Below are 15,810 nucleotides of genomic sequence, written 5' to 3' on the forward strand. Positions count from 1 at the left end.
TGCTCGTGACCGAAAATAAAGCGTACACTTAGATAGTGGCTAAACAAAACGTTTTTTGAGTAGCATAATGGTCTGGCACGTGGTCTTTAAATCTAGGTACATTTCTTTTGTATTGTAACGACGGAATTTGATTGCTTTTCGGAAGCTATAGATCTCTTCCCTAATCTCCATCTTGGGCACCTTCTCTTTAACGTTATTAATGCCGGGCAGTTGATGAAAGTTTTTGTCCTTTTGCAGATGCTATCAATTCCATTCAATCCTTACACCTGGGACAGTACTAAGCAAAGAGTAAACTCTGATGTCTTAGCTCTGGACTTAAAAGATGACACACGCAAGCTGATCAAAGTATCAAATCTCTCAAACAACGTCATCATCGTTGCACCATTACAAAACCAGAAGGTCTCCTTCGAAAATTGGCAGTATTTCACCCAGAATGATAATCTACGTTTTCACGTGATTGATGTTGAGTACGAAAATACCCTGATAATGCTGGAAATCACGCCTATTGAGGCAAATACAAATCTGTTTGTGTACTTACGATATGGTCAGCGGCCAACCAACGAAGAGCATGACCTCAACGCCACCGTCTCGAAGAGCGAAAAGTGTGTTTGGTCACCAGGTGAGCATGGCAGAAAGGATGGCAAAACTAAATGTTCCCAACTAACGAGTCCAATAGAAACTCTCGCCAAGCGACCAGGGAAGTACTTTTTTGGAGTACAAGGCTATAACAGAAGTGGAACAAACTCTCACAAGAGGGCGAAAAGATCTTGTTTGGGAAATAGACGACAAAAGCGTTCATGTGTCGAGGTCAAAGATCCCCCTCTCACTTCCCCTCAGGGCAAAAATTTAACTGTGGTGCCAGTATACGATTCTAAATCGGATCAAAACTATACTCTGAGGGTAGCCCTTGGGAGCTGTGTCTTCTGGTCAGAGGAGAGGGAAAAGTGGATAACAGAGGGCTGTCGGGTGAGTGGTGTAAATGTTCTTCAGTCAGGTCTCATTTGTCATTTTCAGTTTTGCAATCTAGTGATGTTTAGAAGCCTCTACTTCTGAAATTCTGATATGAAAGAGTAATCCGCCGCAGCTGTCCAGGGCATATAATGGTTTATGTAATTTGACGCAGGCTGTAGCATTCTAGTGCTTGTTTACGACAGATTTTCAACCCGTAATGAAGTGATTATTTCAAGGCTGTGGTGAAATTCTTTTTATGATGAAACTTTTAACAGACTGGCAGAGAAAAAAAATAATTGTGAGAGGACGTTTTACAAGCAGCCTGATCAGCTTTTGCTAGCCTGCGTACTACAAATGATAATGTGGAGAATCTTAAATGACTTAATTTAATCTCGTTTTTTTCCGTTTATTTTTTACCAGGTTTTATCAGCAACATACAACGGATTTATTAATTGTTCCTGTAATCATCTGACTTCATTTGGAGGAGCTCTTTTGATTAAACCGAATCCCATTGATTTTGACAAGGTCTCGGTGGAGTTCAAGAATCTCGAAGAAACTGGAAACGTTGCAGTTATTGTGACGATCTCTGTAGTTCTCCTGTGCTATATTGTCGTGCTGCTTATCGTTAGAAAAGCGGATAAAAAGGAGGCCAGAAATGTAAGCATTGATGAGGATAATTTATTTCAATAGGGTGCATAATTACAGTCAAGGCTGTAGTCTTCCTTATGGCCCTATATATGAAACTAAGTTACGACATGACTTATTACAGGAAGTTTAACCATATCGATTTATAAGTATTAATGTTGGGTTCAACTGTAAAATCCGCTGTTTTGAACATTTTACAAACTTGCCGGGTTCTACCCTGGAATCCAACGATTTCAGTTCAACAATTTTGGAATTCATACAAACGCAGCTTGTAAAAAAAGGTGTTGTCAATTTAAGCACAACGGGCTAGCAGAGGGCTCGAGGCTGCACCCTTGTAGAAACTTTTCGGTCTTTAATCCGATGCAGCTCAAACTTTGCAGTGATAGAACTTTTAATTTCAAACAATCGTATGGGTATTTTTTTGTTATTATTTAAATAATTTTTCCCTGTTAAGGCCCAAAATGTAATTAATTCGGATAGAACTCGTTAAGATAAAGTGAAATGCGAAAAACTTATTGAAAAAGACATGATAGATGCGAATGCAGCCATAACACTACTGGAAAAAAGACCAGAAAAAAATTTCAGGCTCTGCAAAATCGAGGGAAATTCAAAGCTCCAAACTCTATATCTTCAGAAGGGATTATGCTTCTTCAAATAATTTTTAACTTTCTGACGCGCCCGCTGAAATGATCGAGCTGGTACATAAACAATTGTAGAGTCAAGTGATTTCTGGAAGAAAAAAAAAGTCGCAATTCCAGTTGATTGATTGGTTGATAAAGAAACAAATTAAATTTAGCGGAACACCTCTTTACGGTCACCTCGTTAATACAGTCACGTCGTTATTACGGCCGTGTTGTTTTTTTGTCCTGACAAAGCGCCCGTACATTTTCTCATAAGAAAACTCCGTCCATGCGGCCACCCTGTTAATACGGCCAACGGTCACGTTCTGAAATCCCAACCTACAACCAACCAAATACGCATTTGTTTTTTGTTTGTTTGTTTGTTTGTTTGTTTGTTTTTGTTTTGTTTTGTTTGGTTAAACAAAAGAAAAAATACTGAGCGATTCTCTTGTTTATTCAAACGCCTGTATCATGTCATTGACCTCTGTCGTTAACAAATCAAACACAATTTCCTTCACAAAGAGGTCACTTAAAATAGATCCCATTAATGCTGTGAAATTTTCATGGCCCGTTGGTGACCGTTTTCAGTTAACGGGGTTCCAGTTTATTCGTTATTATCATGATCTTAGCTTGAGCCGTCAAAACTTCAGGTCTAGTATATCACAGTACATTAACAAATGAAATCCACTTTGATTCTAGACTAGTCTGCCAGTGCATCTACCCTCCACAGCAAGCTGCTCACACATCTATCGGATAATCATTTCCACGGGCGTGTGGAGAAATTCAGGTACAACAGCTAAGGTTGCAACGGAGATATACGGTAGTGAAGGAAGCAGCGGAATTGTTCAGCTCAATTTAGACGAGCCTGGCGTGGATAATTTTCTCTTTGCTCGTGGAAACACGGATGTGTTTGTTCTTAATCTTAGTCAGTCTCTTGGCGCGATTCAGGCAGTGCGAATTGGTCATGACAACTCTGGTGAGAGCCCTTCCTGGTTTCTAGAAGAAATTGTTGTTCTTGACGAACAGGTGAATCACGCTTGGACGTTTACCAGCAGCCAGTGGCTTGCTCTGGAGCGAGAAGACGGTCGAATTGAGCGAATCATTGAACAGGCGCCAAATGAGGGCACTTTTAGACACGAGATGCTAAAACGTTGGTGGAGAGGTCTGACTGAAACCCATCTTTGGGTCTCAGTTCTAACGAAGCCGAGGAGAAGCCGCTTTACAAGAGTACAGCGGGCGTCGTGCTGCCTGTCAGTGCTGCTTACAGCCATGTTTGCTAACGCGATGTTCTATAAGTTGGAAGGCAAATCTGAGCAAGTGCTTCAAGTAGGACCCCTTAAATTTTCGTGGGCTCAAATCATTATCACTTTGAAAAGTGCACTTATCGTTGCACCCATAAACATTGTGACAGTATTCCTTTTTCAGAAAGGAGCAAGTGAGACTCTGTGTTGTCGTAAAGCGAAGTGGCTTACCTACCTGGCCTGGTTCTTCTTGTTTAGTTCTTGTGTTGTTTCTGCTTCGTTTACTATCTTCTACAGCTTGATTTGGGGAAAGAGCACCAGCGAGCAGTGGCTAGCGGCAGCACTTATATCACTGGGGCAGGATGTGACAATTACAGAACCTGCGAAAGTGTTATTCATTGCGACATTCATCGCAGCCATTCTCAAATGGAAAAGGAGCAGATCTGAAGGACGCCAAAGCCATAAAGCAGCTAAAAGTAGCCCCTCACAACAGCGACTGTGGAAAATGAAGCTATCTGAAGTGGAAGACATGAGGAAACAACAGCTAAAGAAAAAGACCTTGTCGCTTCTTTACTTCGAGCTTGCCGTTTACGTCCTGTTTATCTTCCTGGTGATGGTCTTGTGTTATGGCAACCGGAATAGTTACCAATATCACATGACAAAGTCCATCGGGGATGGGTTACCAAACTTCGAAAAGGTAAGTATTGCCAACCATGAAACAAGTCTGGGTTAACTCCAAAGTGATTTATCATGTGGATTCGTTTGGTTTTTTTATCTCTTCATTGTTAATAGAGGGGAATAGTTATGAAGTCCAGCAAACATCAAAGGAGCAAACAAAGATGCCAAAATTTGTGTTGGAAAGTCCACGACCGTGCACAATCTTTTGTTTTGCGTTCATACACTATGTATGAGTTACCAAATCAAAAAATTTCTATTGGTTAGTTCCTCGGTCAGTAGTAAACAACTATTTTGTTTTGTGCACGGTGAAGGCCAAAACAGAGAGCAAAACCATACAACAAAGAACTTTTTCGAGTTTCATAACCATTCCCCCCTATTAACTATGATTTGCTGAATTGCTCTGTTCAACATATTCTACAAAATGAGCAGTGAGTGCGAACAGTTGGCGTGATGTTTAAAACCAAAGCAAAATGTTATTCAATTAATTCAACTGAGTCAGAGCGGTTTTCACTTGAGCGTCGAAAAGTAAATTGGTTTTGTCGTATCATGCTACACGATTGGCTTAAAAACCTCGCGCCATTTTGTCAAACATAACCAATCGTGACTCGCCCGCACACGTTTTCCCGCGCTTTGCGTCATCTTCATGCATTTACTTCGATTATCGATTGGTTCATTAGTCTGTGTCCTTTGTGACTGGCTTATAAGTGATTACTTTGGGTTTGGTTTTACGATATTCATTTGGAAACCGCTCTATTTTGTTAGAGAAGTTTTAAATTGATCGTTGAAAAGTAACTGGCTATTTGGAATAGCGGATAGTGACAATTTTATTCTGGAATAAGGTCACTCGAACGCATCCTGAGAATGAGTCCAACCCTATTTTAGTGCTTAGAAAGTGGCGTCATAAGACATGTGGAATGGAAGCGATTTCGGCTAGCGCTCGGTCCATAATCTTGCGGGGGAAAAGGGAGCAAGGGAAATATTACTGCAGTATGGAACTCGCGTTAGTTCAATAACATTCATATATTCACCGGTCCATTTTCTCTTTCTCTTTTTTCTATGATAGGTTAATGATAACGAGAAGTTCTGGAGCTGGTTAAATGAGGCTTTTATCCCAGGTGTGTTTGCGGGCCGATGGTACAATGGCCAACAAGAGAATCAAACAGTGTACATTGGAGACAAGCACTCAATCCTTGTTGGGATGGCTCGAGCCCGCCAACTAAGAGTTAAATCGAGTAAGTTTTGGTCTCAAAGCTCAATGTTTTGCAATGGCAATAATCGCCACTTTAATTGTATCCAGAAGAAAGTCCATACAGAGGCTCAGATAATAGCTAATCCATTGCGGTCTTAAAGGAGTTACGTCTCGGCTTGTACATCTTGACAAGTTTTGCCTAAATATTTTAAGTGCGTCCTTTGCAATCCGTTTCAATCTTTTCCATCCTTTACCATCCTTGTTCCTTTACTGTTTATTATTATCTCTTTGGTGTTTCTCTACTTTGATACGCTACTAGTATCCGGTTTCTTTCAATTTAAAGGTAACTTTGCACGTGGCCAAAATTACTTAAAATACCGTGATTGAGCTACTTCAGTCACTATTTTGTGAGCTGAAGACAGATAAACAATAGCCTCCATTTGGCGCGGAAATACCCTCGGATATTTGTCCTTAGACATTATCTGTTCCGAGAAGCGAACGGTTCTCCGAGAGTGTAGCTCGAGGAACACTGTGAGCTTTGAGGAATAGACTGATTGTCCACGGACAAATATCGGAGAATATTTTCGGGCCAAATGAAAGCTATTATCCTTCAAATATTTTTCGCAACACGCGCGGATTTGAAAATTGGGGAATATCACTCGGACATTCCCCAGCTTTTACTGGGACGAGTATTCAGTCGCGTGACGCGAGTGAAAATACTTGATGGATTATAAACATATCTCATCAGATGTTTTGGTGGGTAGTATCGCTGTATATTTTTACGTGTTGTGCCGTATTTTGACGAGCCCGTAGGGCGAGTCAAAATACAAACAACGAGTAAAAATATAAAGCAAAATACTACACACCAAAACATCTAATAATAGAACTATTATTGAATTCGGTTTGTCGCGTTTACTATTGCTTTAACTAAAATTGTCCAAAAGAAAATGTATTTGTTCCTTCAACAAGTTGTTGGATCCTTGAAGTGTGATAAAAGCAGTCTATGAGTTATGTCTACTTGGAAATTTGTCAAAGTAGGTTAATTCTGATTATAGCATTAGCTAGTATGTCCTGATTAACCGCTTTGCAGTAGAACAGAGCCTTCTTTAAGACATGAACAGCTATTTTCTAATAATGGTTTTGTAAACATTTCAGCATCCTGTAAAGTTGACTATATGACGAGAATATTTCCGGTGTGCTACGACGGATACGGGCTAGAAAATGAAGATAGAACCCCCTATAGTAAACCGGCCTGGAAGCCCACCGACAACTCTTCGAGTCACGAGGAGCTACTTCGACTTTGCCCGAAGCCCTGGCGATACCAGAATCCGGGGGAGAGTGAAACTGTGCCCAAGTGGGGACAATTCTCATTTTACCCTGGGGGAGGATTCGTGGCTGACTTAGGATACGAGAACGCAACAGGTTTTAGCATTATTAAGAATTTAAAAACTAATGACTGGCTGGACAGACAAACCAGAGCTGTTATTGTGGAATTCTCAGCCTTCAACCCGTCAGTAAATGTTTTAGCTATTGCAACGTATTTCTACGAAGTTGGGGCGTCAGGACATACGGCAACGTTCAAGAGAATTGATGTTCTCTCTCTGCCCTCCACTCAGACCGCCGCCAAACAGTTGTATATGATCTGTGTTCTTTTATTTATCATCTTCGTGCTATGGTACCATGGACGAGAGGGTTACAAGCTCTACAAGAGGGGTTTCCGGTATTTTAAATCCTTCTGGAACTGGATAGAACTGTGTCAGTTGTTTTTCTCCTTGCTAGGTTTTATTATGTATGTGGTACAATCGGAAAAAGTGTCTTCGGCCATCAGAAAATTACAAGAAAACGTGTATGGTCATGTGAGTTTCCAAGAAGCTCTGGTTTGGCGCGAGGTAGATAATGTCGTTCTTGGTTTGTTGGTGTTTGTAATCTCTGTGAAACTCTTGCGCCTGATAAGATTCAATAAACACGTTGCTGTGTTTTCCATAACATTGAGGAACAGTGCGAGACATCTCGCATCTTTCAGTGTTATTTTCTTAATTCTTTTCATTACCTTCTTGCACTTTGGTATTCTGATTTTCGGAGCGGGATTTGAGCGCTATTCATCGTTTCTAAAAGCTAGTTTTTTCCAAATAGAGTTGACTCTGGGTCGAGTGAAAGCAAGGCCAGTCAATCAGTTAGAGTTCACCAACAAAATGTTCGGAAGAATTTTCGCAGCCATGATTCTGCTGAGTACTACCATTTTGGCGATGAACTTCTTCATCGTCATATTGAACGACGCACTTGCAGAAGCAAAGAACACTGCAAAGGAAAGCCCACTTTACGACTCTGGCGTGGACGAATGCAGCAGGAAGAAAACAAACCAACGCCATCAATTTTATGATAAGATAAGTAATGGTTTACGCCAACGGAAACTCGAGGAAATGTTAGCCCGGTCAAGCATCAGGAAAAAAGCATCAGGAAATCCAAAGCAAAAGAACTCGAAAAAAAGGTCCTTCTTTGATCAAGGCAGTAATATTATTGTATATCCGAAGCATGCAAGGAATGAGCATCACTGCCATCTTAATAAGAAGGGAAAAAAAGTACGTTTCGCAGAGGATGTCACTAAGTCTCAACTAAGAAGATTACAGGCGACCAAGAAAGACCTGTTCCAACGCTTGGACAGTATAGTCCAAGCATATTCCAGAGAGGCCGAGCAGGAAGAGAAATTTGAGTTGATTATGAATGAGATGGGTGTTCATAACACTTTGGATCCCATGGTAAACGTTACAGCTTTTTCGAATGAGTCATTTGAATATCACGAACGACCAGTTAACATTCCCAACATCATTGAACGAATGAAGAAAAATCTGAGGCCATACTAAAATTTTCATTGTACATAATGTAACCGACTGAAAACAAATTAATTCCTTTAAGAAACAAAGAATGCTTTGTTAAAAAAATGATTTGTGTTTCTACTAGTTTGTCCAGAGTATGCATTCTAACTTTTCCATTGTACTCCAGGAATTGTTCGACCTCACTAAGCGTTTAGTGGGATCTTTGCAGACATAACCACGTTTAAATAAATAATTAAATTGATCCTGGTACGGACTGAAAAAAATGTAAAAACTTGACCAGATAATTGTGTAACAGTTCCAATCATGAGAGCCTTGTAACTAACGACTACGTTGCTATTGACAACTGCCTTGTATTTTCAGCCTTATGGTTATTTTGAGGAAACGATACTTTTTAAGTTTTCGCTTATAAGTTTAACTTATGTATAAATATTGAGTACAAATAAAGCTGTTGTTGTACTTGAACCACATTCTGTGACGAACTAAGATTTTGCCCAGTGGGCCACTAAAGCAGCCTTACGCGCATTTTTTATTATCTTCCAATGAAACATCCCAGCAACGCAAATGTGAACTTTTTTTTGTTTTTTTTGAATCTTTCATCCACTTTTTGTTTTCTTTTTAATCGATTATTTCGTTGCTTTGGCCATTTTGCTCTTTGTTTATTTTTTCTTTCTATTGCAAGATAATAAGGCGAGTTTATATTACAACACGATGTGTCAGGCGAAACAGTGCCCCTTAAACTTGCAAAAGAAAACTCGGTCGATGTCCAGCCATCTTTACCAACCCACATTTGACTTCAAAGGAAATGTTGTTGTATTCCTTGTTGTTGTTGTTGTTGTTGTTGTTGTTTGGCACTGACCGAACTAGTGTGCTTCAGGAAATTTTGTTAACATTTCCCTTAACGACAAATAATGTTTTCAGGATCTTCTGAAAACAACGAAGCTTCCTAAGGATTATGCGCTGAACGTTTCTGAACTGTGAGTTACATCACATTCATTTATCCTAGTAACTTGATTGTTATACGAACTCGCGCGATTGGATGATTCAACGCGTTTTTCTCCTGGCGTACTTAATGAACTCTCGTTTATGCAGTAAACTAAGACATCTTTATGGCCATTTTCCGCGGCTAACATGAACACGGAACGCCCACAATCCGTAACAGCACCAATGTCGGCGCCATGTTGTTCGAGATATTAGCATAACCATTTTGCGCGGCGTAATGTACAGGTGTTATTCCACCGTGATTATTTCCCAACTCATCAAACCCTCTATCTCTTATGATTCGTGTCTTCGAATTTAAGCAGCTACGGTTCTGAAGTAGAAACAGAACGTTCTCACTCCTGCCTGTCGCCGCAGCGTGATGAATCGGAAATCGGTTTTTCCAGTCTTTAATATGGATATCTGTTTGTAGTTCTTGAAACAGCAGCTCGAGTACCTCGCGCGAGTTACACCGCGCCGCATGATGCACACCATGTTGACCGTCGTTGTCAATATCATGAATACGAGCTCATCTCCTTGCCAGAAACTCGAGAACCTCTCGCGTGTTACCTCGGCAAGCGTGGAGAAACGGCGTTTGTCCGGAGAAGTCCCTCGCATAAAGATCCACTCCATTGGACAACAGAAACTTTATAACATCAACACTGTTATTCAGGGAAACCCACATCAGTGGTGTTTTACCTCTTTCGTCCGTCTCACTGAAGAATGTTTGAACATCGACACAGCGTCGGTTCTGTAGAAGTCGTTGTAATTGATGCACGCTTCCGCGTCGAGCAGCTTCATGGAGAAGAGAGCTTGTCTGAAAATTACGCGTTATATGACCAAAGCAGCTAAATAAAAATTCATGTTGTGTTTGCTTGTCAATTAGGTCCTTTAGAAATAAGTTAATTAGCTCTTCTCCAAGAGAGATAGCGGCGTTAAGGTTTGTTGGGCTACAGTGAATTAGGACGTCAAGAAAATCCAAACTCACCCCATCCCAGCTGAGATGCCTTTTCGTAGAAGAAGATTAAAAAGTATCGTAGAAGAGTGCTTGTTTGGTTTATTTTACCACGAGCAATTGCTTGAAGAGGAACCTGTAAAAAAAATATCGGGATATCTCTCAGTATAAATATGCTCGGATATTTGTCTGCGGACATCTGTTCCGACGAGAAGCAAACAGTTTTCTAAGAGCGCGCAAAGCTCAAGGAAAACTGTGAGCTGCTATAAAAGATATGAAGTAAAGGCGGTGGAAAATTTCCTTTTTATTCTTTTTATATAGTTTCATGCGATCGCTACTAATCATTGAAGATACAGTCGAACCTCCCGTACGCGAAAAATTTCAAGCTTAGGTGGTCGCTTAAGGAAGGTGGTCGCTTACGCAAATTGGGTCGAATTGTTTGCCTCGTTAGCATATGGTCGATAGGCTGAAAAATGACGACGTTCAGGAAGAATGCAATTTTTTAAAAATATGTGATCTAAAGCCCTTGAACACTTGTACAAAGCATCTGAAACGACCTCGCTGAATTTGCATCTACATGAGTAAGCGACCGCGACCACTCTTAGAGCTAAAAGTTTGAAATTTTCTTTTGGTTTTCACCTCCCATGAGCGACCACTTGACAGATAATAGAGAGGACATTGGATAATAAGGTGTTGTAACATTACTGTATTCCTGGTTAGTACAAGAGACTGAAATCTCCAGAACGTAACTTTGTATTTCCGTGAACGTTTAGGTCTGATTACGTCGACGGAAACATAAAAAATTCAGATTTCCAGAACGTTACCATGTGTTTCCGGTTATGTAAACATGAAGTTACGCTTGCGGAAACACTTGTTTCCTTCAACTGAAACCTGACGGAAACATGTAAAAAAGTGGTACGGTTCCGCTGTGACCGTAGCAACGGAAACACGAGTAAACGTCAACAAAGCGACAGCGGAAACGCGTGTTAAGTGTCGTGTTTCTGCAACGGTTTCACATATTTCTGCCACGTTTCCGTTTACGGATTCTTGATATTTCGTCCTGTGAACGCTCGACAACTTAATCGCTGAATTAAAAAGAATCTTAGCCAAGAGCTGCAATTTATGTGATGTTTTACGGTTTCTACACGATGCTCTCATCTTCGTTCGACTGGTCTTGAGATAAAACATGAGAAAAGCACAAAGCAGCCACTTAGGATGACAGAACCCAGTCGTTAAACAAGTGTATCGACCTTCCAGCATCCGAGATGCAAACATAGGAATCTAAACAATGACGACGGTGACGCCGAGGACAACGCCCTGTAAACTTGAATTTGTCCAGGATGCCTATGGCGCTAAAACCTTGCTCAAGCTAAATATGTAATGACAGCGCTCAATTCTAAATGGAATTACGAAAATTAACAGTTCGACTCATCGTTCGCGTTCGCAGTCATTTTGCGTTGTTGTTTTGCAGAGGATGACTATGAAATGTACAAAGCTTTACTGAACGCACTTATACAGCCTTTGTTTTGCTCATTAAACCTTTCGTTTGGTGGTGGTCATTGACGTCGTGGTTTGCTCCAGACTCCGTCCACACTACGCCGAGGAATTTAAAAACGCATACAGGTTTATTCGTACGGTTAGGCCTACGGTCCAGAGTAATTTGTCACGAAAACGGAGCTTTCCAAAAACGCTCTTCAAACCGAAGGAATTTGAAAACGCCGGCTTTGAGTTTTTGTGTGGAACGAAAACATTTAAAAACGGACCTTTTCGAACACGATAGGATTAGGAGAACCACGCGATTTCCCTGGTCGAGATCTCTTCAAACAAAAATATAAAACGACCGGTGATTGTTGCGTTTTTAAATTTCTCCAGTGTAGTGTGGACGACCGGGCTTAAGCTTCCTAGGTTCCGTGATGAAGTGAATAATCAGAAGGCGTTCTTCGATGAGTCCAAAGAGAAAAAAATCGGAGGAGGTCCCGCGCAAAGGAGAAATGCACCATAAATAAACACCCTAAACAAAATAGATATTTAGGAGTGGAACTCTTTAAGGACCTTGACCAAGTTTTCTATTCGTTATATGTTACTAGCATTATCGCGAAAGCTGACCCGGTGTTTAAATGAAGTTTCACTTTACTTACTTTTACTGTCGGATCTATCAGAAGGAACCTGGAATTCATTTAAGAAAGACTTTTGTTATTCATTAGTAAGAGACCGTCTGTGTGAGATTCACATACCCAAAAGGAAATTCATGACATCCAGATCTTGGGTATACAGTTTATTATCGCGGGTCAAATTCAAAATGGATTGCGATTTGAATACACCAAAGGTAAGCTGTAAGTCAATTAAAGTGTCTGCTGTCTTTACTTAGTACTTCACAGATGACTATTTTATTGGACGAATCTTTAATCGAGGAGCTTACGGTTGGCTTGGTTCAATTTGACCGCATGAACTGCAAGTTTTTTCTTATGAAGCGAGGAGATATTGTACTCGAAACAAAAAAAAAAACTTACAGAAAAGTAATTACAATGATATTTTCTGACCGTTTCTGGTTAAGTTTTATTGGTTTTGTCGATTATAACAAATACTAAGCGTTTGTTGTTGTTCTCTTCATCGTCCGCCATCTTGATTTTTTGGGTGAATTCAAAATTAGGGGGGAGGAGCTTATTCCCTTTTATAGTGCGTCTTCGTGTTTAAAGCGTTAATTCTACGCGACAACATTGAATACTGGTTATATCGTTGCATGTAGAGGAAATCTCAAAATTTTATTGGTTTTTCCTTTCATGAGACGTTTCTCTCTAAGATTTTCCTTTACTGTTACACGGCTTTGCCCCGGGAAATTCTTCTAGACTTTAGAGTGACCTTTTGAGTGCATCGAATCGCGTTTCCCGTACGCGTCGTTATACAAATGTCTCGCATTAATATTTGGCGATGCAGAACTGACCTCTACACTTTTGCCTATACCAAATTGTGCCTTTTGGTCTTGACGCGTAAGAATGGGGCTTAAATTCAACAAAGTAAATATTAAAATAGCTGCATTCGTTTAACTAAATATCACCAGAGATGCCGTTAATTACATATTCTGAGAAGTGCTTCTCAATTCTTGACTTGACAAATAGGAGGCTGGTTATTTCACATAGAGCGAGAAAATCCGTCGCCAAGCAAATCCAGAATAGTGGTAACGAGCGTTTTTTTTCTTCTTTTGACCCACTCGCACGCCCGGGTACAAGAATATGCAACTGTCTCGACTGTCTCGACTCCAAAGAGTCGAGGCAGTTACAGTACAACATTAGTATGACATTACTAAAAGCATATTTAAAATGTTAAGTGCATTCAATTAATGCTCTATAACACGTACTTCACAGAATCAGAATAAATGTCCGGGTGTGAATTTAAATTCATGGAAACTTGAACTTTCATGGAAACCTTAATTCTTAGGAGACGTGGGAGGCGGACGTTATACAACTAGGTAAATTTCCGAAATGCGAATCTTTCAACCGGAAAATTCCGGAAATTCTGCAAGGAAAATTTAAATTGAGCGGGAATCCGCAGTAAGAAACATTTCAAAGTTTGGGCATACCTCGTAAGGTTGTCTTTTTTCCCGCAACTTTCGGAAATCCCTCTTCCATTCGCCGATAGAAACTTCCTCAAATTCAACCGGAATTTTTGGTCAACTAAAAGAAGCCCGCCAGGTTTCTGTTGCATGAAGCGAGAAGAGTATTTCTGACCCAAGGTAGGAGGCTAGTCGAGAGTAGGCTATCCCCAACTAGGATTTAATTTGCCGATACCCATTTACTCTCCTGGGTGGAGAGAGGCACCGTGGGCAAGAACACAGCACAACGGCCCCAGCCAGGGCTCGAACCCAGACCCCTCGATTCGGAGTTCACTAACCATGCGGTCACTTTGTCTTCATACAAGTTGAGCCAAGAATCACAAACTGCGACGATGATTACAAAGTGCGACAGCTCACCATTTTTTGCTTCATTTGAAAGCCCAGGTTCTAAATGCAAAAAGGTTTATTTCTCGACTCTAAAGAATGAAAATGAAAGAAAATATCTAGGAGATTACAAAAACATATATATGAAATTCAAGTTTTTAACATACTTTAATTTGAAAAAAAAAAATAACTAAGTAATGATAATTTCAAACAACGGAAATAGGAAAGAACAATCTGTACGGTACAAACGTGTTCTTTTAAGTCTAATTTATGGAATAATTTCAAAATATTCAATTTTAAAGCTGTACAGCTGGTTCAAGCCATTGTCTCGAATTTTCCTAGGGAGCTTGTCCCATCTTCCTTTGCATCAGCATAAATGAAGTCTGGGACGTACCTGTTCTAGTGCTTGACAAGTAAATTAACTTTCTGTTTTCTCACACGGTCCTTTCAACGAATTTCTGACTTGTTTTGTAAGTAATAATAAATTTATTGTGAATTGACTGAAAAACGACTCATGTTTTAAAAACAAAACATTTAAGGACGTTCGTGCTAATTGTTTCTGCGCATCTTTACTGCGCACGCAAATTCACACGCCACGTCAAGCATGAAAACGCGCGCTAAGTAATAAAATAAACAATGGTAGGGCAGATGGCCATTGCTATAGCTTTGCCTGGATTTAACGATCTTGCCAGGTGATCTGGTGACATTGCACGAGACTTAAAAGAAAATTTTATTGCCGTATCCCAAAAGGCAGCCCGCGCGAAGTCGTGAGTTTGCATTTGAATGATGGCGGTCACTGCCAGATCGAGTGTTTCTATCGATGCTTTTTCGAATTATTTTATCTTGTCTTATACCGCGATTGGAAATTGGAATTGTGCTGTAAATATGAGAAGTGTTGATTTGAACAGTTGGGAAGTCTCTTTCGACAGTGAATCTATCCTACACTTGGATGGAAGCGATTTGAGTACTTGAATCGCACAACTTGCAGCGCTGGCTGCATCGCATTGTAAGCTTGAAAATCATTTGGTGTTTTACTTTAATTTGCTTTTAAGAGTGTGCTGTTTATACAATATTAAAGGTATTGTATTCCATCATCTCTAGTTTGCTTTTGTTCTATCATTCATTTTATTATCAGTATTATTATCGTATGTCTGCCACGGCACTAGTTCGGTCGACCATTCGATCAAACGCTCTGCAACTCCTCTTCCAAGTAGGGAAAAACAATTGAACAAGAAATTGGCATAAACCCCATTCTCAGTAAAGAAAATTTTTTTACTAATCTGAATGACACACGCCAAGAATTGCTAGAAAAGATTGGCCTGACCTTTAATGAATTTGGAGAGGTACTTGTGAGCTTTGTTGACACTGAGAATTACATTACACTATTTCTAAGTCAGTCAGCTGTACAGAGTGCAGTTACAACACCAAACAACAGCACCATCGTTATGGACTATACTGAAGGTTTCCCATGGCTGAAATCGTCACGCCATTTCACAGGGGAGACAAGTGTCAGGGTGAAAATCATTGAGCCTTATAATTGACTGAGCACAGTGTTAACAGTAGCTCTTTGGTTGGGAAATGATGACTATGACACTGTCCGAAAATGCGCAGGGGCAATTTATGAACAGCTTACATAACTTAAAACAATCAAACATCCACCAAGTGAGAAAGAAATTAAAATTGTCCGTCGGAGTTGTGGTGATGGTAAGGAAAGACGATCTTCAACTGGTAATTCTTCTGCAAAGTCCTCCTAACCAATTCCTGAGACCCCAGAACACCACATTCAAT

At 40.2% G+C, this 15,810-nt stretch overlaps 1 protein-coding gene across 1 annotated transcript in view; it reads left to right on the plus strand.

Moving 5' to 3' along the window:
• LOC149115070 (polycystin-1-like protein 2) overlaps positions 1 to 8,620 on the plus strand; it is a 33,182-nt gene extending 24,562 nt beyond the window's left edge. Inside the window, exons 9-13 of the mRNA XM_089285838.1 lie at positions 238 to 966; positions 1,372 to 1,608; positions 2,916 to 4,154; positions 5,199 to 5,367; positions 6,480 to 8,620. Coding sequence (XP_089141964.1) covers positions 238 to 966; positions 1,372 to 1,608; positions 2,916 to 4,154; positions 5,199 to 5,367; positions 6,480 to 8,185 — 4,080 coding nt within the window. The 3' untranslated portion in view covers positions 8,186 to 8,620. The remainder of the gene's footprint in view (positions 1 to 237; positions 967 to 1,371; positions 1,609 to 2,915; positions 4,155 to 5,198; positions 5,368 to 6,479) is intronic.
• The last annotated feature ends 7,190 nt before the right edge of the window (positions 8,621 to 15,810 follow it).

The sequence above is a fragment of the Orbicella faveolata genome, unplaced genomic scaffold (genome assembly GCF_042242905.1).
Source record: "Orbicella faveolata isolate gen_17 unplaced genomic scaffold, um_ofav_v1 contig_13, whole genome shotgun sequence".
NCBI classification, from domain to species: Eukaryota; Metazoa; Cnidaria; class Anthozoa; order Scleractinia; family Merulinidae; genus Orbicella; species Orbicella faveolata.